At 50.0% G+C, this 20062-nt stretch overlaps 1 protein-coding gene and 1 long non-coding RNA gene across 9 annotated transcripts in view; one reads left to right on the forward strand and one right to left on the reverse strand.

The window, feature by feature from the left end:
* Positions 1-20062, forward strand: part of CXXC4 (CXXC finger protein 4) — a 94802-nt gene that overhangs the window by 60574 nt on the left and 14166 nt on the right. For 4 of the 8 annotated variants that reach the window (XM_080590684.1, XM_080590688.1, XM_080590687.1 and 1 more), the window contains one exon: positions 4634-8702. In XM_080590684.1, coding sequence (XP_080446810.1) covers positions 4634-4819 — 186 coding nt within the window. In that variant the 3' untranslated portion in view covers positions 4820-8702. The other 4 variants (XR_013950683.1, XR_013950682.1, XR_013950684.1 and 1 more) reach the window with 4 other exon arrangements.
* LOC308194595 overlaps positions 1962-20062 on the reverse strand; it is a 281017-nt gene continuing 262916 nt past the window's right edge. Inside the window, exon 10 of the long non-coding RNA XR_013950690.1 lies at positions 1962-2092. This is a non-coding gene — a long non-coding RNA (uncharacterized lncRNA). The remainder of the gene's footprint in view (positions 2093-20062) is intronic.

The following is a 20062-nucleotide window of genomic DNA, read 5'->3' on the forward strand; positions in this document are numbered from 1 at the left end:
CCGTAAGCTAGAGTTGCAACAGTTGAAAAAAGAGAAGCCAGGGAAAGGAAAAAAAGTTCACTTGCCCACTCTTAATTTTTTTTTTTTTAATTTTAATTTTTAATTTAATTTAATTTATTTATTTTAATTTTTGCCCTTATTTTAGCTTCCCAGGGGGTGACCCTGCTGGTGGGTCCCCTGTCACCTGGCTCGTGCCCTGGTCAGTCACAGCTGCGGGGCACCTGCAAGACGAGGGGTGCTTGAGGTGCAGGGCAGGGGCGAGGGGGGCAAGGCAGTGGTGCTCTGGGGCTCCTGCGTGCCAGCAAACCCACTGGGAGGTGGTACCCTGGCATCGGCCAGGGGGTGCTGAGCTCCTCACACCCCTGCCAGCTGCCCCACTCCACCTGTGATGCCCCACGCTGCTGTTCTGGTGCATTGTGGCCCCCACCGCCTTTCTCTTCTGCTCCATGCTAAAGCAAAAGGGGTTTAATTATTTATTACTGCCAGACACTCCAGAAACAGAATTTTGCTTGTGTAAGTGACTGGGAGTTTTTTGTTGTTTTTTTTTCCCTTGCCGTCAGTAGCAATTCATTAATCATTATTTAGGAGATGTTGCTCTCCCTGCGATGTGTCGCCTTCCCACCGTCTCAGCGGCAATCTGCACGAGGTGCGGGATGTATGTCGCCGTGTTTCCTGCTCCTCCGGGTTGTCGCTGCTCCTTCAAATACCTGCTGCTTACATGTAGCCTGGGCTGGATTCCCTGTTTTATGTTGCACTCCCCTTTTCCCAATGCCCACTCCTCCAACGCTGTCACTACGACTGGAGGGGGCTCCCCATCCCACCTACCAGCGATGTGCCTCTGCCACAGAGCCACCCCCGGCACATCCCCATAGCCCTAAGCTGGCCGCCAGAGCTGGCACTGGTCACCAACACCGAGTGGCCGACCCGAGGCGGGGGATGAAATCCTGCCTGCTCTCCCCAGGACGCAGCTTCGCCTTTGCAGTCACAGCTGGCGGGAGTGCTGGGGGAGGCAGGGGAGCCATGGGGCTGCCAGGGCTCTGCAGGAACCTCAGCACTGCAGCACAGCATCCCGGGGTGCAGCCTGGGTGGCCGCAGGAGCGATGTGCTGGGAGGGGCCGGGATGAATTGCTTCTCCTCGCCAGAGCCCCAGGGAGCAGTGGAGGGGGGGGACGAGCCACAGCCCATCAGTTTCCACCGCGGTGCCCATGATTGCACTAACCCAAATGAGCGTCGCTGCCGCTGCACGGGCTGGTGTCACCGAGCAGCACCCCTCTCCCTGCCCGAATCACGGGGCCCACCCCAGCGTTTCATCTGTTGCAGCCCCAAGCAAATCTCTAACAAGTCAATTTAACTGTGTTTCCCTTAACAGCACCGCTGCAGAGTGCCCACCATTACAGTAGAGTGCCTGCCTTAGAAAAGGTCATAATTACTGGAAAGGAGGTTTTTCTATTCGGGCGCTGATGTTATCTACGTTGCACGTGAGTATTGCAGGGCGGACGCACGGTCTGCGCTTGCTGCTTCCTCCAGAAGCGCATCGAAGTCTGCCAGATGCTGGAAGCAACGGGGGTAGGAGAGGTGTGCCGGGCTGGGGAGCCGCTCAGCAGCGAGCGGCAGTGACACCCGTGATAGAAGGGGACATTTGTTTGCCTTCAGGGTGGAAGGGATGTGACACCTCTTGTCAAGTCCCATCTCCACAAATTCGGGATGTGAGGCAGCAAGGCAGAGGTCACGGCAAAAGGTCGGACGGCCGCAGCGCTTTGCATTTCAGGAGTTCGCCCCAGTGCTGCGATGGCACAAGAGTTCTGCATAAGGGCAAGCATGGCGAGGGGCTGTTGCACCATCCATAGGCTGCTCCCCTTCGCTCCAGTGGTTCTACTCTGATCTTACACCCCGATGAGGTTTTACACCCCAAGAGTTACTCAGGAGACCAAGCAACACTTCACGAGTCCTTGTCCATGCCGACGGTGCCTTGGCTGTGCACCGAGCCCCATGTGGGTTTTCACTGCAGTTTTCACTGAGTTGGGTTTGGAGGCCTCTCCGAGAGGTGGTCAACCCCTCTGAAATATTGGTACAGGTGTGGAGGCCCTCAGGGCTAAAGGGAGGAGAGGAGATGGATCAGGGCAAGCCGGGTGAAGGACTCCCATGCCTGGGGAGATGGCTCGTGCTGGCCCATCGCTCTGCCCCTGCACTGACCGAGGGTCCCAGGTCTCCTTCCCAGCCCTCCTGTGCCAGTGCCACCACCACGACCACCACCGCCGGTGCTGCCGGCGTGGCTGGGAGCTGCTCGCTTCCAGCATTTGTGGACATACGGAGCCTGCTGCTTACCGAGACCCACTCGGCTCCTCTTTTCCCATCAGCAAACGCCCGCGACCAGCACTTCGCACCATTACACCTCCTTGGAGATGCAGAAAACACATAGGCTGTTTGTTTTCACATATACCTACCTAATTGATGGGTTGAGAAAGGGGAGGCGGGAAGGGAACTTCAGCCCTATTAAGCGGTGGGGAATTGCGTGCGTTAGATTAGAAGTGTTTGTATTACAAATACCGCCAGGAGCCCAGGCAGCTACGAGCCAGCTCTCGGCAGCCGGGATAAAGCCGCCTGTGGTGCCGGAGCCCTTTATAAACATTTGCATTGCTCCAGGTGCAGGGGAGGGTCAAGGCAAGCTGGGCACCTCGGAGGGGGCTCAGGCTGGGGGCAGCCTGCTTCCCTTTTCCAACAGGGCTGCTCCAGGCTGGGGCAGGGGATGGGGAGGAAAGAAAACGACGGGTTGTGCAGCAGGGTGAGAATGTTGGTGGGGTTGGAGGCTGAGGGCTCTCCCTTGCCACCTCCAGCTCTGAGCAGAGCTCAGCCCGGCCGTGTGCGGAGCCGGAGGAGCGTACGCATGGGTTAGTGATTACCTCTCCCCTATTAAAAATAATAAAAAAAGCAAGAGCGAGAGGTCCTTTAGCAAGTTATTGCCTTCCTGCGCCGCACGTCTGTGCGTTGAGCTGAGACGGCTTCCCCTGCGCGCTGAGCTGGAGACAAAGAGGGAGCAGGAGCGAGCGGCGTGGGGGGGCTGCAGCCGCCCCCACTGCCCGGCCCCCCGCACCGCCACCCCGGCAGGGCAGGGCGAGGGGCAGCCTGGTGCCCTTCTGCAGTAAGCCACAAATTAGGCCCCCTGCCCTCACGAAAAGCAGGGCAGTGGCTCGGGCGGTGAGGTTCAGCGTGCTCTCCAAAATGGAGAGCGGCGCGGGGCGCTGGGCTGCTGCACGCTCTGCAAAGACAGGGCCCGGTGGCGTGGCATCTGCCTGCTTCTGGTCCCCCCCCACCCCGAATCCCTGCAATTTGCTGTTGATAAAAAAAATGATAATAATAAAAAAATCAGGAAGGAGCTAAGCTCTTCCCCAGAAACCCAGCCATTAGCATGCTCGCCCTAATACTTTAATCCCCATCATTGTTTATAATCGGGCTACACGCAAGGTTATGCGCGGCGCCGGCTGATTTATGAATATATATATTTTTCTGTTTTAATTGAAACGGCAACATTTAGGTTCCACCTTAACAGCGCACCTTAAAAGATTATCTCGGTTATTTCACAGGCACCGAGCCGGCACTAATAGTCCAAGGCAGATATTGAAAAGCAGCACAGGGCCAGGCAGATCTATTAGAAATTCCCATCCACGCGCCTCATACATATTGATTTCTGACACCAAGCAGCAGTGAAAGCCCCCGTGGGAATAATATATTTAGCAGGGTTCGCTGCGAGGAGGTCACAGAGTGCATACAGATTAGCTACAGAGGACCAAGGCACTAGTGTTGGAGCCAAATGCTAGATTTTATATCATTTTAATCTGAACTTTTATAATCCTTTTAGTTCTTCTTTCTCTGGCTGGCAGAGGGAAGGCTCCTCCGCATGGATCATGCATCCTTTTTTTTTTTTTTTTCCTTTATTCCTCCCATAAATGTGCAAATGCTGTTGTAATGGGGAGGAAGGCACCCTTAGCACGAGCAGGAAGAGGCACAAACAGATTTGGGTTTTACACATAGACGCGTGTGCACGTCCATATACATACAGATAGGTATGGATATGCATGTGTGCGTGGATGATAATGGTCATTCCAGCTGGAGACATCTTTATCGGAAGATTTCCTTCCACGGGTTCTGTGTGCGTGTGCGTAAATCCCAGGCTCCGGCTTTAATGTGCAGACATAAAGGACTGCCGGAAGAACCTCTTTTATTTTATTTTTATCCCAGAGCTTAATTGAGCAGAAGTTGCGTTTATGCTGTTGAGCCTCGGAAAGCGACAACTACAACAAGAATACCTAAACAGCTTTAATTACCTTTCTGCGTGTGCCGATGGGGAGGAAATGCCTGCTCGTTATGCGGCGAGGTGTTGTGACGGGATCAGATGGAGGTGTCAGAAGGGAGCCAAGCAGGCGTTTGGGAGGCTGGAGCGATGCCAGCGGCACGGAGGGAAAGGTTGGGGTTGACACACTTTGACACCGGAGTGAAATGCGCTCCGACAACAAAGGAAAATGGGAAGTTTCAGCTAAACCCACACAAAAGCTCGCTGGCATCTTCTGGGAGACAGAAACATGGTGACTTCCATTTTTTTTCTTTTTTTTTTTAATTTCTTTATTTTTTTTTTTAGGAAAGGGCCGCTGCAATTAAAACCACCGTGGGGACCCCCCGTGTTGGTGGACCCAGCTCCTCCACTGTATGGGATACATATGGGATCCTCCCTGGCTCGGAGGAGAAAGCTCATTTTAGGTTTGTTTTCTGCTTTACAAAACCAAATGGAGCATCTCTCAAGGCACCGAGGTGCCTGATGTGCTAGGAGAGGCTGCAGTGAAGACCCAAGCTTTTCTTTTTCTTTCCTTCCCCAGCCATCTGGATGTTCATTTCTCTGCCTCGGCTGGGCGGCCCTGCTGAGCTGGGCTTTTATCAGTGGTCAGCAAATGCAGCAGCACACATCTCCTGCTGTCACAGGTGTGCTGCTGCGAGACCCCGCTGCATCGCACCCGCGCTTTCCATGGACACCCAGCCGCAATGGGCGCTGCGCATCTCCTGACTTTAAAGGCAGGATTTAAAAAAAGACAAAAATAGTCAGGTCCGTAGAAGACCATGAAGGTTGTCCTCTGAACCCTAAGGTTACAAACCCAGGACCGATCTTCTTAGGGTCTTGAGTGACAGCTCTGGAGATGCCAACAACTGCTTTGCTGTGGCTCCAGTGGAAAACTGGCAGGGTGCAATCTGAATGCTCACCCCGGCTTTCAGATCCAGGAAAGAGATAAAAATTGGTGCCCGTTGAGAAGGATCAGTGGGGTTTCCGTGAGAAATAGTGATGCTCCTTGTGATTATGGGGACCTTGGGTCTCCTCGTGCAGCTCCAGCTGTCACCAGGGAGGCCAGTGAGACAATTTATGGTTCCATTGACCAGCTGCTCTTGGCCACGTCTCTCTGTTCCTGGGCATCCCTGCACCCCCTCGCCAGACAGCGCATAACCCTTTGGCACACAGAGGTGTGCCTGGGCTTCATGGTGTCAGGGCAGCTTTGGTTTCTTGCCTCTGCTGCATGCTGCTGGCAGCACCAGCAGGTCTTCACCAGGGCAGGCAAACTGTTTTTCCATCTCTCGCTGCTGCTGCTTAGTTTGTAATGCAAAAAGGCTCCAGTGTTTCCATTGCAGGTTTGATAAGCCAAAAGCCCAGAGAGCTGCTGTCACAGCACGCCACGGCACAAACAAACGTCTGGCCAAGGGTCCAAGAACCACACAGCTAAACCCACCTTCCAGAAAAAGGCAAATGGGAAATGCTGTAAGATTGGAGCTTATCAATGTGGCTTATGATATACTGTAAAACTCAGCATTTCTTGTGAGTTGTGCTTGGCTGAGCCAAGTGCTGGTGTTTTATGGATGAGGTTGGTGGCAGCTGCCTGTGCGTGGCCCAGGCCTTTGACATGTGGAAAATAAAGTGCCTGTGTTAGACCTGCCCTGAAGGTGAGGTGGCTCCGTCCAGCATCTGCCTGGAGCCAGGTCCCACCTGCAAAACCTGCTGCTTGTCAGAGCTGAACCCAAGGCCTGGGCACAGCACAGATGTTGGCAAGGACCTCACTTCTCTAACAGAACGTTTAAAAACCCTTAATTATCTCTGTCAAGATAAAGGGTTGGGTTTTATCTGCCATTATTGACTACTGGATACTTTACATTACATCACAGCTGAAAAAAAACACGTATGGATTGACCTTAAAAAACCAGAGGGAAGGGTGCATGACGCAAAAGTGTTGAGGAATGGGGGCCTTCACAGCAGCTGCAGCTCGGTCTGTATCAGTAAGGGTACGAAATGGAAAACCACATTTTAGGTTTATGTCCCACCTCAGTACCACCTGGCTGCACTTTTTGGTTTACCACGTACTCCAGCCCAGCATCAGTCCACTTCACCGTCCAAACAAGATTGCTGCTGAGAGGCTGGGACCTGTTCCAGATCAGATTTAGATTTTTTTGTTTGTTTTGTTTGTTCATTTTTGAAGATCTCCATCTAAGTGGCGAGCAGTCCCGGCACGCTGAGGTGAGGTCATTGCTGGCCCTCAGCCAGTCTCTTCTCCACAAGTGCCCTGTTTCTTTCTGTGTCTGGAGGAAACGACTTCGTTCACTCCTAAGCTGTGGCTGTCAAACTTCAGGCTTTATCCTCCCATGCTGGGGCTCTCCTGCAGCCCTCTGTGGCTCCTTAGTGAGACGCGGGCAAACCCTTGAAGGTGACACGAGGCCGCTGTTTCACCTCCAGGAAGGTTTCTGCCTCGCTGATGGTACAAGCCCTGTGCATTACTTCACTCGTGAGGTGCCACCCTTGAACTGGAAGCACACCTGGAGAGGTGCTGCAGGAGCGAGCTCATGGTGGCGGGTATGGTCAAGCAGCTCCAGGTACCAGAGCTGGGAATGGGTATCAGCAGTAGTGAGAAACTATCTATTCAGACCCGTTATCAGCTGCTCTGCAGGGACTGAAGTCCGTCGGAAAACTACCTCAGTACCTACTACTCCCAAAGCACAGGCGCAGCCTGGCTGGGTGCGGGATTTCAGAGGGTGCGCCCTGAGTTTGACGGGTGCTTCCTGCACCGCTCCTTGGGCGAGCGGCTTTCTCTGTGACGGACAGAATTCCCTCAACACTCATACCTAGGTGACATTTATGCCCTATGTCCAATTAATCTCAGATATAAATGGCCTGAGCATTTCTGGCGTATAGATACAATCTTCTAAGCATCTCATTCCCAACAGACGCTTTAAAAATTGTTGGGTATAGCCACTGTTACCTAACAAAACCAGCCCAGTCAGAGCAAAAGTATATTCTAGTCTTTGAGGAGCATGGTTTTGGTGGGAGTTTTGTGGGATTTTTTTATTTTATTTTATTTTATTTTATTTTATTTTATTTTATTTTATTTTATTTTATTTTATTTTATTTTATTTTATTCATTTTTATAGTGCAGTACTACTTCCATCGTCCCCAATTAAACCAAATTCCCCTTTTAAATTTGTTTTTTTTTTAAGAAATAGTCTCCACTGAGGATTTCTCCCTCTTTAAGAGGGAGTCCATAGTAAATACCATTAAAATCCCCCACACTAGTTTTAAACTTCAAGGTCATGGGATAATCTCGAGATGTTCCTCCTCATAGACCATTGCTCTGGTGTGCATGAACGAGCTGACCCGTGCTCCTGCCTGGAGGAGGAGAGCAGGCACTGGGACAGATGGGGCTCCACAAGCCCCTGCCCCTCAGCCCGTGGCTTTGGAAGGGCTGCACCAGGGCCGGATTCACATCTGGCTTATGATTAAAAGCATCTACACGTACGCCAGCTTCCTACTGTTTATACAGCTGGGTTTTAGCACTCAGAGCTTGTACTGGGCTTTTGTCTCATCATGTGGTAAAAAGCTGAGGCTTGTTGGTATTTCTTTTGGCACGCTACCACACAGGCTGGGATATCTGAAAGTGAGCAGCGTCGGTACTGAAGGAATACGCTGTCCAAATGAGCACACCACCCACTGTGGTTTCAAAATACCACATCGTTTTATATACGTATATATGTATTTGTTATATATTTCTATGTTTACATACATCCATACATTTCTGTGCATATATACCCATTTAATTTATTAAACAGTTCTAAGAGAGGAAAAGGAAACAGCTTGTTCCAATGTAGATTTGTGCATCATCTTGTCTGTATCCACTACAGCTCTACCCTATAGGCAGTTTTCAGCTCAGACTTGGGTAAATAGTGGAAAATGGTGAAGTGTGGCTGCTGAAGAGTTCACAGAATCACAGAATCGTCTAGGCTGGAAGAGACCTCCAAGATCACCCAGTCCAACCTCTGACCTAACACTAACAAGTCCTCCACTAAACCATATCGCTAAGCTCTACATCTAAACGTCTCTTAAAGACCTCCAGGGATGGTGACTCAACCACTTCCCTGGGCAGCCCATTCCAATGCTTAATAACCCTTTCGGTAAAGAAGTTCCTCCTAATATCCAACCTAAATTGTTGAACCCTGCTTCTGTCAGCAGGGGAATGCAATACGACATAACCTGTCTAAGGTGGCCTTGGATGTGCTAGAAAGGTGTTTGAGACAGCAAGTAAAGAAAACAAGGAGATTTTATCAACAGGAAATACTTTTTTTAAAAAAATGTGAAGCTGGAAGTTGGTTGGGAGGCACAAAGTAAAACATTATGTGGTTTGTGTTTCTTAGAAGGAGAAGAGTTGGTGATGAACATCAGTAAACTGAAAGACTTGGTAGATGGAAACCTATGAGAAGCAGGACTGAGGGAAAAAGTTCAGGTAAGTTAGCATTTCCTTTGAAGAAATAATCCTGAGGTCCAAGTACAAGCCATTCCATCAAGAGAGGACAGATGGGAAATGTTGTAACAGACCAAATAAACATAGAGTGGATGTATCCAGAGAATCAAAAGTAGATCGTGTTGCATACAGTAGTCAGTGAGCAGAAGAGAAATAGCGTGGAGCTTCAGGGGCAAAATGAGAAGGTCCAAGACATAAATGAGATGCAACCTGCAATGACATAAAGAAAAATATTTATTCCATGGCTATCTTAGAAAGGAGTTGAGGCGGCCCACTGCTAAATGAGGTGGGAAAGCTAGAAATAGGTGATGCCACGAAGGCAAAAGCACACATTATTTTGCTCCAGCCTTACCCACATCACCACTGAGGAACAATTTTGGGTGACGATATTCATCTCAGCAATCAGGAGGCCAAATTTAGGGTGGAAGAAGAAGACAGCAGGATATCCTCCATTAGGCTGGATGTGAGGGAACTCACAGAAGGAGTCTTTCAGCTCTTGGCATGGTTATGCTGTGGACAACTCATGGTGAGCAGGGGAAGCTCCTGAAGTCCAGGAGAGGATAAAGAGGGTGCCTATCTTTGGAAAAAGGCAAAGGAGGGAGCCAAGGTAGTAGACGAGCCAGTCTACTTAGCGCATGGAAAAATGCTGGAAGAAATAATCAAACAAATTATTTATGAGCCTCTAGAATATAGCACAGAGATAAGTAACAGCCAACAGGGATTTGTCAGGAACAAATCATGTCAAACTCACCTTATTTCCTCCTATGACAGGGCAATAAGCCTTGTGCAGAGGCAATGAATATCATATATCTTTGCTTAGGGAGGCTTCTGACACCGTCTCATGGGACATGACGGGAGAGGTGGCTTTTGGAAGGCCCCACGAGCCACCATCAGCGGTGCCCCATGGTGGGACATGCTGAGTCCACAGGAGTCCACAGGAACACCCTGGTCAGTGTTTTGGTGAATTGCTTGGGGATGGGCGAGGGAGGGCAGAGGTGTCAAGGGGTGAAAAGGCAGGGAACCTGTGGGAGGGCAGGGATTCAACACACTAATGGGAAATTTTGAGGGGAAGACCGAGAAAAAAGGTGATGCGGTTTAATACGGCCAAGTGCAAAGTGATGCACTGAGGTAGGAATGAACGGCACACATCCTGGGTGAGGAACCATTAGCTAAGTAGGAGATCAACAGGAAAAAAAGATCTGCCAGGACTTGAGAGCATCACAAGCAGCACACAATGCGCGGCTGTGAAAGAAGCAGGTGCCTCGCCCTGAGAAGCAAAGGGGGGATCACAAGCAAGGCAGGCTCTCTGCTCCACTCAGGAGCTCAGCTGGTGTTTTCTGCCCCATTTTGAAAGCTGCTTTTTGAGAAAAACGTGGATTAATTGGCCGGAGCCCAGCGGAGAGCACCGAGGCTGATGTGAGGTCTGGGGAACACGTTTTGTGAGGAGCATGGAGAGGTGGGGGCGTATTTAGGCTAGGGAGGGGAAGGCTGAGGCTCAAGCCCACAACGACATGCAGGAGGCTGATCCCACGTGGGGAGCAGACAGGGTGGTCCTGGGGCTCCTTCCAGCCATCCTTTTGGGCTGGGAAGGGGCAGGTTTGCTCTCCTGGAGTTCTCCCCGCAGCCTGGCCTTGGCGCTGGGCGAGGATGCTCTCCGGAAAGCAGCGCAGGCTGCTGCTGCCTCATCAGCGTTCGGGATGCTCCGCTGCCGGCGTGCTGAAACGAGCCCCGTGCTAATCAGCACAACGGGGAGATAATTAATTATTCCCCGCACCTTCTCAATGGAGATGTTAGGAAGGAGGGCTGAACCGTCCCCGCTACCCCCCGTAATCCTGTGCCACGGCTGGCTTTATTGGCTCTGAGGGGAAAAGAGGCACATTTGCCTTCCCGCTGATACCGCGTTAAGCACGCTCACTTCACAGGCGCGTGCAGATGAAAGCGTAATTGCATGGAAGGTGAATTGATTGCAATTAACCTCGGGACTTGGCCTCGGGCTGGGGTGTCCCACCTTCCTCCCTGGGAAAGTGCCGCCGGGGGCACCGTGCGCGGCTGATGAATACATACATCACGGCCTGGCACACACACCTTACCGGAGAGCGCGCATAAATCACGCAGGAAAACACGCATTATACCAAAATGATCAAATTAGAAATGAAGCACATCAATCACGGGATTACACCGCTGGATTGTATCGGGAAACATAAATTATATAGCAAGATCCCAGGTTCACCAAGAGGTTCCCAGCATAATGAAACGGGGCTGGCGTCGCTCAAGGAAAACATCACTTCACCGTGAAATGCGAATGCAAGTATCCAGTCCAACCCGCGCGTATTTTCGCAACATCTTCTGTCAAAAAGGATCACAACAATACGGACAGTTAAGCACAATAAGCCCCAAGGAAGCCTCCCCTGCCGAATCAAACAACGATTACACATTAAAAAGCATGTTCGGAAGATAAGTTTGTAAGGAAGATAAAAAGTCTCCAGCAGGGCTGATAGTTGGATGGAAAAGCTGCTCCAAAGGCTGGTGACACGTGAGCGAGCTGAAAAAGCCTTGCCGCTAAGTGCGAAAAGTGGGAAGAGTTGTTCTGCGGGCAGCCGCCTGATTTCCTATTGATGGAGAGCGCGGGGTGCTGGGGCTGGGGGCGCGTCGGGGCTGCTGCCTGGAAATGGGCCCAGCACGAGGCTGGCTTGCGGCAGCAGCTAGGCAATTAAAAGCGAGCACGGGAAAAAAAATCCAGATCAATACCCCTTACGACTGGGAGCCAGTGGAGTTCATGGGAAAAAAGGGGGAAAGGGATATTGAGTGCTGCTGGTTTGTGCCTGATCGCCCTCCACTTTTTTCTGTCATTGGCAGATTTTCCCTTGCCCGCTCTCCTAGGCTGTTCCTTCGACCAGGCACACTCCAACAGAAGACCAGCCCAGCAAATCCTACTGTGAGCATCTCATGGGATGCTCGGCCCCCATGAGAGTGGGCTCCCTGCTAATTTACTCTGAGCCAGCTTGCATGGGGACCTGGGTTGGTGTTATGCGAACATAAGCAGACCTTTGAGACTTTTCGGACTGCTAATCCCTGGGAGGGGGAGGGCCACGCTCAGCCTCATAACCTGAATAAGTTGGTTAAAAGTAAACGGTTGAGCCTGCTAGGTGCGGGCGTAACCATTTTACCATATGATCTATGCGTTTCATTAGCTGAGGCACGCGCTTCGCTGTAACAAATGCACATCAGCAGGTGATGTATGCGTTCCTTTCCGGGAGGCGTGCGTGCCGCGGGAGCAGGGATGTGCTCACCAGCCCGAGCAATGCCCCCCACAGCACCGCGACATATCGCCGGGCTGCTGCCCACAGGGTGCTGCGCGTCCACCCCCCCGCCACGGCCACCAAGAGCTCGATTCGGCAGCCACCTGGGATGCTGCATGAGCTGGGGGTGCCCATGTCACCAGCCCGTCCCTGCCACGGTGTCCCCACCACCGCTGCACGCCCTAGCTTTCCCCCTCAGGGTTCTCGGCACCACCTCTGCCTTTTGGCAACGGCCCTGGCCAGCACCCCAGGGCACCAAAACTGGGCAAATCATGGAGAAAAAGGTCTCCCACCTGCTGGATGGTGCCCGCCCTCCCCCAGCCAGGCTCTTTGCCGATTACAGCATTGTTATTCCCTTGCGATGACATCGGTTATTACAGCAGAATACATATTAGTCGTGGCCACAGGACTAATGATTTGTATCTGAGCCTTCGTTTTAAAATCACTTCTCATCAATACATTCATTTTTATACACACAGCTTTATATAATTCATTACACATATTTCCCTGTACTGACCTATTTTGCTGCACCCTGCATCTATCACTGTAGATGCTATTCTGCTCTTTAGAAAAAAACCCTGCCTTTTCCACTTTTCTGTTCATTAATATGTGCAGAAGCTTCAGTTACATGGTTTTTTTTTGGTATTATTTTCTATTTTTTTCCTTCCACCTGAAAATAAGTTTTGATTCTGGAGAGGATTGTGAAAACTGAATGAATCTGAATTAATTAGGCACTCTACTGGTGCTATGAAGGGAGTATTTCAGTTTACCCCATATATATTTTCTGCTTAGTCCCCCCCCCCCCCCAAAAAAAAAAGTAAAAAATTAAATATTTTATAGCGTGTCATTCAGGAGCAGCAGTTTGAAAGGAAACCATTTTTGATGGATCTAGTTCAGCACTGAATCACAGCTCCAAACTGGGTCAGCCGGGAAAGCCAGAGACCATTAGGAGACCTGAGAAGTGTCTGTTCTCTGCGAGGGGATGAACATTTTGGGTCTGATCCTTGGCAAGCAGAAGATGGAGAGATGGAGTAGGCCACCAATTTATAGAGCCACAGAATTATCTAGGTTGGAAAAGACCTTTGAGATCACCCAGTCCAACCAGCAACCTGACCTATCGAGTCCCATCACTAAAGCATGTGATAAGCAGCTCTGATAAGCCTCAACAGAGGCTGAAGCAGAGCAGAGTCAGGAGCAAACCGACTAAAATTGAATTTTCCTGTGCCCAAGGGCGTGGTGTGGACCTTCCCCGTGCCTACAGGGGTCTCAGGGCTGCTGGCTGCAAAGCCCAGCATGGAGCATGCCGGGAGCGCCAGCCGATGGTGCAGCCACTGCTCAGTATTGCAGCCCCTGTCACTTGTGGAAATACTGCAGGTCAAAAAGATGGGAGATGCTCTTGTTTCCTTCCCAAGCAGCGTCGCTCACTTATCTCCTTCTTCAGCTTTTTTCCTCATCCTATTTTATTCTGGGCTCGCAGGGTACATCAGGATACCTGCCAAATATGTGCTGACTCAGGACTATGATTTGTGTGCTGGCTTCTCCACGCTCATTTGCTGACTGTAAATTTTTGTGTGTGCTCTGGGACAGGCTTTTTTAATTTTCTGCGAATTGCTGCATCCTTTTTCAGATGTTTTTGCTACCATAGCATTATGATTATGAAATGAAGTTCAAAGAACACTGGTAGGCAGAAGATAGGCTAGAGCATTGCTTTTGCTTATGGAATGTCTGTATGTTTGGAAAATAAAAAAAAAAAAGAAAGGGGGGGCGGATATTGAGTTATATAGAGACCACCACAAACCCCGCATTGCTCTGATGTTTTGGTCATCAGCTGCAACACCGACTGGAGATAAATCAATCTGCAGCAGCTGCAGACGTGAAATGGCCATAATCACCAAGGGTTTTCTGAAGGTGTGGAGGAATGGGGGAAGGCCAGGGAGGAAATGGGCCCATAAAGCAATGTTCCAACTTCTCCTGCCGTTTCTATTAATGCAGATGCATATATGCAGTGCCTGAAGTTTGCGAACTTGATACGCTCCCGCCTGTTTCCAATCTATAAAAGTAATGCGGGCTGAAGGAGGCTGTGGTTGCCTAAATCCTGTTTGTTTGTTGCAGTCAACTGCTTCTTATTAGAACATGATTTAATGTGCTTGGCAGCAGTAAAACTACTAGTTTTATGTTCTTTTAATCTCAAATGGAAGCTAAGCTTGGTTTTCCAAAATGTTAAAACCAGCTGTGATCTAATATGAGATTCTTGAAGGCAGTGGTGCTGGGTTTGTTTTGGAATAGAAAATCTTTAGTAATAGTGTCCCAGATTTTTGAGATAAAGTATTTATAAAGAGAATAAGTGTGGTTTTTCTTCGTTATTTTTTTTAAGCCATAAAGAGAATATTGTGTAAACTATACGTGGTCTGCCTCTTGCTGCAGTTTCCTTTACTTTTTCACCTTACATGCAGTTAATTTTGCAATATTTCTTCAGCGATTCTCAAAATAGCCTGAATTATTAGTCTGTTGCTCTTATTATTTTTGCTTTCAATCTGCGAGGAGCAGCCACAATTGGTTGATGATTATCTAATATTTGTCACAGGAAATCTTTTCTGCAAATGCACTTTCAATGTGTAATAATCACACCCTATTGTGGACCTATGGCCACAAAAGGGTTGAGCAGCACACTCTGCACATCCATGTAATGGATGGCGTTTTCATGCCAAATGATTTCAGAGTGCTATCAGTGCCAAATATATTCCTGGCTTTAAATGCTGTTTTTCCACTCATTGTGCATGTAAGCTCTGCTTTCCTTGCCATAACTCGGTGTTTGGAATAGCTAATGACTGCTGCTGATGATGCATTTTAATACAGCGAGCGGGCCAATAACATGTATAAGGTGCTACCTGCCTCCTCTTCCTCCCCGCACATCAAAGAGCAGTCAGACAAAGGCTGAGGAGGGTTTTTATTTTTCTGTCTCAGATTGGGTGATGCAAAAGCAAATATTGGTAAGGCTGGCAGAAGCCCACCAGGAGAAGTCAGGCTTTGTGTGGAAATGTGTGCGGAGGTCCCTCAGCAGAGGTTGGGATTTTGAAGACTTTGAAGCATAAACAAAGAGCAAAGCTTGGAAACGGCATCAACTTTATGGAAATTTCCAAGCGGTGTTTTAAAACGTGTGTACGGGCTGGCCTTCCTACCCTTCAGGCATACTGGGGGTGAACGGATGGAGAAAGAGAGAATGGGAGAGCATGGCACACCCACCAGTCATTAACACTGAGCCTCTCAGCCATTTCACAGAATCACAGAATGTTAGGGACTGGAAGGGACCTTTCCTTGCAGAAATCACTGGCTTCTCTTGTTTCTTGCACCCTTAGCACTATGGAAAGGGTAAGGTGCCTGAGATCTCCTTTGGGAACCACTCTGACACATCATTTATAAGGACTGCTTGGTAAAACCTTGCTAAGTACACCTCAATACACTAATATCACAAGTGAAAACTGATTCATGAAAAATTTTGAATAGCAAGCAACACTCAGAGGACAGGCTTTGGAGGGTCAAGTCCACAGAGGAGTAAGGAATAGGACATTCCCTGCCCGAAACTAGAGCACATAGGAGAAAGATACCACTGAGGTCTTTGTGACCACAGAAGATGGTTTATAGCCTAGGACTTTTAGAAGGGTTGGTTTGGGCTTCTCCGCCACTACAGATAAAGCCTCCATGTTCAAAACTCTCCTCTTGCTGCCCAGCTTTGAACCCCAGAGAGGAAACCTTCAGGCAAACAAGTCCATGCGCTCTTCTGGCCCTCTGCCAGTTGGCTTCCCATAGGAAAAATGGCCAGTAGGTCACACATGTTTGGGGGTGAATGTCTGAAAAGGGCATTCCGGAAAGGGATTTCCAGAAATTCAGGGTCTCTCAAGGATGTTGGTTCTTTCTCAGAGGCTGAAGGTCTTCAGAGAGCAGCACCTATGTCTTCACAGCCAGAAGGTGCACCATGATCCTACTGACCATCACTGATGGTCAAAACTATCCCTCAAGCTAACCACACTTCCTCCTTGTATTACTTTGCATTGCTCTTATTATTGTCATTAATTTTGATGCAGTAATTGTCGACGTCACATGTATGCACCCCACGATTAGGACTTTAGCAAGGTTTAAGAGGACAAAGCAGAGAAGTTTTGGGGCTGCTCCTTTTAGAAGCCATAGGGGTGCACCCCAGCAGGTCTCCAGTGTGTGATGGTGTTAGACACAGTCCCTGCAATTGGTACAGCCCTCGTTGTGTCCACTGGCCAAAAGGCAGCAACGCCAAGAAGAGAGTTTTAATTCCAGTCACCACTAAGGTTGAAAAATAACGTCGGTCCTCAGGACCTGGTCGAAACTTTCTGGCTCATGGCAAGACAAAGGAGCTCCTCTGCAACACCATTTGGTGTCCGCAATACCATTCGGAGCAGGAGGCTGCTCCAGAAAAACACGGTTATGTCACGGTAATCAAGTGTAATCAAACCCAAGCCTCCACCTGCAGTTTACAATTGCACTTGGATACGTTGTTCCTATAAGCAAGCGTGTCGGAGCCGCAAGGCGGGTTGATTAATTCCTGGGATAACATGATGCTGCGTTAGCCTTACAGCACAGTCACCGCGGGGTTGGCTCCGAGAGGAACCCCACGTAATTAACACGGCTCTCACCCTTTCACTTTTAACACGCTTCCTAATTAAGCTCTCCGGAATCTGAACTTCACTTTCTGGCCACGGTGTCTGCAAAATGATTTATCCCCCGGCGGTGGTCACCAGCGCCAACCTCGCTGTCAGGGAGGCACGCTGATGCGTTTAACTCCGTGAGTTATGGCAGCCCTCCTCCTCGCCTCTGCACAGGCGTAGGGCTGGCGCGGAAACTCGCATCGCAAAGCCAGGGGGTAAATGTGCGAACGTGTCTGCAGGACAGCTCTTGCCCGCTTATGTGTAATGGATATATATATATATATATAAGAAACGATAAGAATGCATATAAAAAGGCATTGACCTGTAATTAGCCCATCTTGCCTTTTTTTTTCCCCAAATCTTTATGTCACTCCATGTGCAGATTAATTAAACCTAATAGATGTAATGAAACACAAAGAGAGCTGATCGCTTTCTAGTGATTCAGTATTGATTTGTATCCTAAGCCAGCTTCAGTGGATTTTAAGCAATTATTGTCAATACGCAAATTCTTCAATAATTGTTTTATGCATAAACAGATCGTGCTGAGGTGCAAAGTCTGCCTACGTATGTACTGGATAATTACCCCCTTCTCCCCGTTTATATTTACATAGCCCTTTGCGATCTGTGGATGGGAGGTGCTGTGTGTACAGCACCGTTTTAATTCCGTGTGATAAACGCGCTGCCAGGAAGCCAAGCATCCATCATTACTCGGGTGCGTGCTCCCCTCCTTCAGGGACGAGCGCTGTCAGCTATTAGCGCCCGCTCTCTGCAGATAACGCTGCTCGGGGAATAGCACTCGGATAGGGGAGAAATCCCATTTCCAAAAATTAAATAAATAAATCTCCTTGCAGATGTGCTCTGCTGCCCGCCCCCTCTGTGCTGGGGGCTGGGGGGGCCCAAATTGGGCTCGGTGGCTGCCTTCCCGAGCGGTGCTTCCCGGGGGGCTGTGGGAATCGCGGCGGGGCCCCCCCCCGCCTGCATCGCTGCCCGAAGGACGCGGAGCTGGCAATGATGAGGGCTCGCATGAATCCCCCGAGCCAGCAAGCAGGGATTCCTAATTGTCAGCTGCGCTGTGCTGGGCTTGTTTAAAATAATTAGAGTGCAGCGGCTTAAACAGACCGGGGGGATGTGTTTTTTTTTTTTTTTAATGCCTCCGTATGGGTTTTTATCGGTTGCTATCAGCTCCTGCTCCTTTCTGACACCGTCGCTCTGCCGGGCTGGGGGATGGGGAGGAGAGCAAGGTATTATGTTTTAAGTACACAAATGCTGTCGTGAAGATGGGGATGAACCAGCCCCAGCACGCGAGATGGATGGAAACAATACACCCAGTGCATCCCAGCTATATTATTAAAATAAAAAATAAAGGGGGGTGGGGGGAGGGGGATGGGGGGGTGAAAAATGTGCTTTCTCCTCTTCCTCCTTTTTTTTCCCCTCCAAGAGGGATAGCTGAAATCTTTCTTAATTACCGCTTATTCCAATGACAGAATTGTAATTTATCATTTAGTTGTAATTTGACATATGTTCACACCTTTGCCATTTCCAATTTCCTCCCTCATCCTAATTGTCTGCCTGGCTCGCCTGTCACGCGCGCCTCCTGGGATTAATTCGAGCTGTCTGTCTGGGGCTGCCGGGAGCGTGACAGTGCCAATGTGCACACCGTTTATCCACGGCATCACCCAGCCGTCACGCGCCCGCCTCGCCACGGCCCCCATTGTTTATTGTTTACCCCGCCTCGCGCTTGTGACTTTGGGGTGTTTTATTAGACTCTAATTACGCTGCCGGCTGTCAGCTGCGGGGAGAGGAACCCTTGCGTTAATTACCGGGGGGAGGAACGGGCCGGTAGATGTCTCTCGCTCTGCCTCTAAAATGCACGCCACGTTTATGTGCTCTGCCTCTGATTCCTCCTCCGTGGCTGCTTGCACTCCTCTCGCCCTCCGTACACCCACCGCGGCCTCCTGGTCCCCGAGCCTGAACTTTGGGGGCTTTAAATCCGGAAAAGAGGCATCGCCCTCCGCCCTGGCTGTCAACACCCGTCATCGGGCTGCCCAGGGCCGGCTGAGGAGTTGGGGTTCCCCTGGGGGCTGGACGTGTCGCTTCTAAAAGAAAACCAGGATCGACAGTCCTCCACCTCTCCTCTCCCCACCCAAATCCCCACGCGCACCTTCCACTATTTCCTCCAAGTTTCTTATGGTACTGAGGTGAAGCGATGTAAAGCGATGAGCAGAATAAACCACCTCCTCCAGCTGTTAAGCCCAGAAATGCCAAACAAAAAGTTTAAAACGAAAATCCCCCAAAGTATTTATTTTCCATGGTATTTTAAATGTCCCCGTCAGCACCCCCTGCCACAGGAAGAGCAAATCGCACGCAAGGAAGTTCTGAAGTGATGCAGTGGCACGGGAGACTGCCGGGGAGCAGGTTGGGACGAGCATCCCCACAGCCCAACTCAAGAGGCAGAAGCAGGAGTAAATCGGCCAGTGCTGCCATCAGCACCAGGGATGCAGGTGGCGGGGACGCAGATGCTGGGGATGCAGGCGGCGGGGACGCAGGTGCAGTATATAAAACCAAGGTGGTACTTCGAAAACACAAACCCACCCACTTGACACCGCGCCCCCTCACCCAAGGTTGCACCTTGGCACCACGCCACGAAAGCAGGGCGCGCGAGCTGGAGGTCAGCGCGTCGCCGCTCACCCTGGCACCTGTGCATCGTCAGAGCCTCACGGCAGGCACCAGCCAGCGCCATGAGCCGTGCTCTCCGTTCCCTGTGTGCTCTTGACACGTCTCAGATGTGTCACCGTGAGTCAGATTGCAAATCCCCCTCAATTACACCCGCTCGCAGCCAGTCCGCAGCCCAGGTGTACAGAGCAGCCAGCACTACACTGCCTGAAAATATCTGATGCCTTGTAGGAGGCCAGACTGAATGGATTTACATTTATTTAGATTTTTTTTTTCCCTTTCATGTTTGCTTCCTACACCAGTGACCTTTTAAAATTATTTCACTACTTGCTTTGTTTTCTGCTTGCTGTTGTTGGGAATTTTATCTTTCATCCTCCTCCCTTTTGCCATATCCGAGGGCCAGCCTTTCCGTGCAACTTTCTTTTAGCACCAAGATTTCCCCGAAGTGTCTACAAACTTTTAGGAGCCTAAACATTTCTAGCCTTAGCTGGCAAATAATGAGCAAATTGTGAAAACGCAAAATGCCTTGAGATGAGCTCTAAAGGAGAAGGTCCTCCAAGTACTTAGCCACATTCTCCAGCCTTGGCCTAAAGACTGA

Source organism: Anser brachyrhynchus, assembly GCF_964034855.1.
Source record: "Anser brachyrhynchus genome assembly, chromosome: 4".
In the NCBI taxonomy this organism is placed as follows: domain Eukaryota; kingdom Metazoa; phylum Chordata; class Aves; order Anseriformes; family Anatidae; genus Anser; species Anser brachyrhynchus.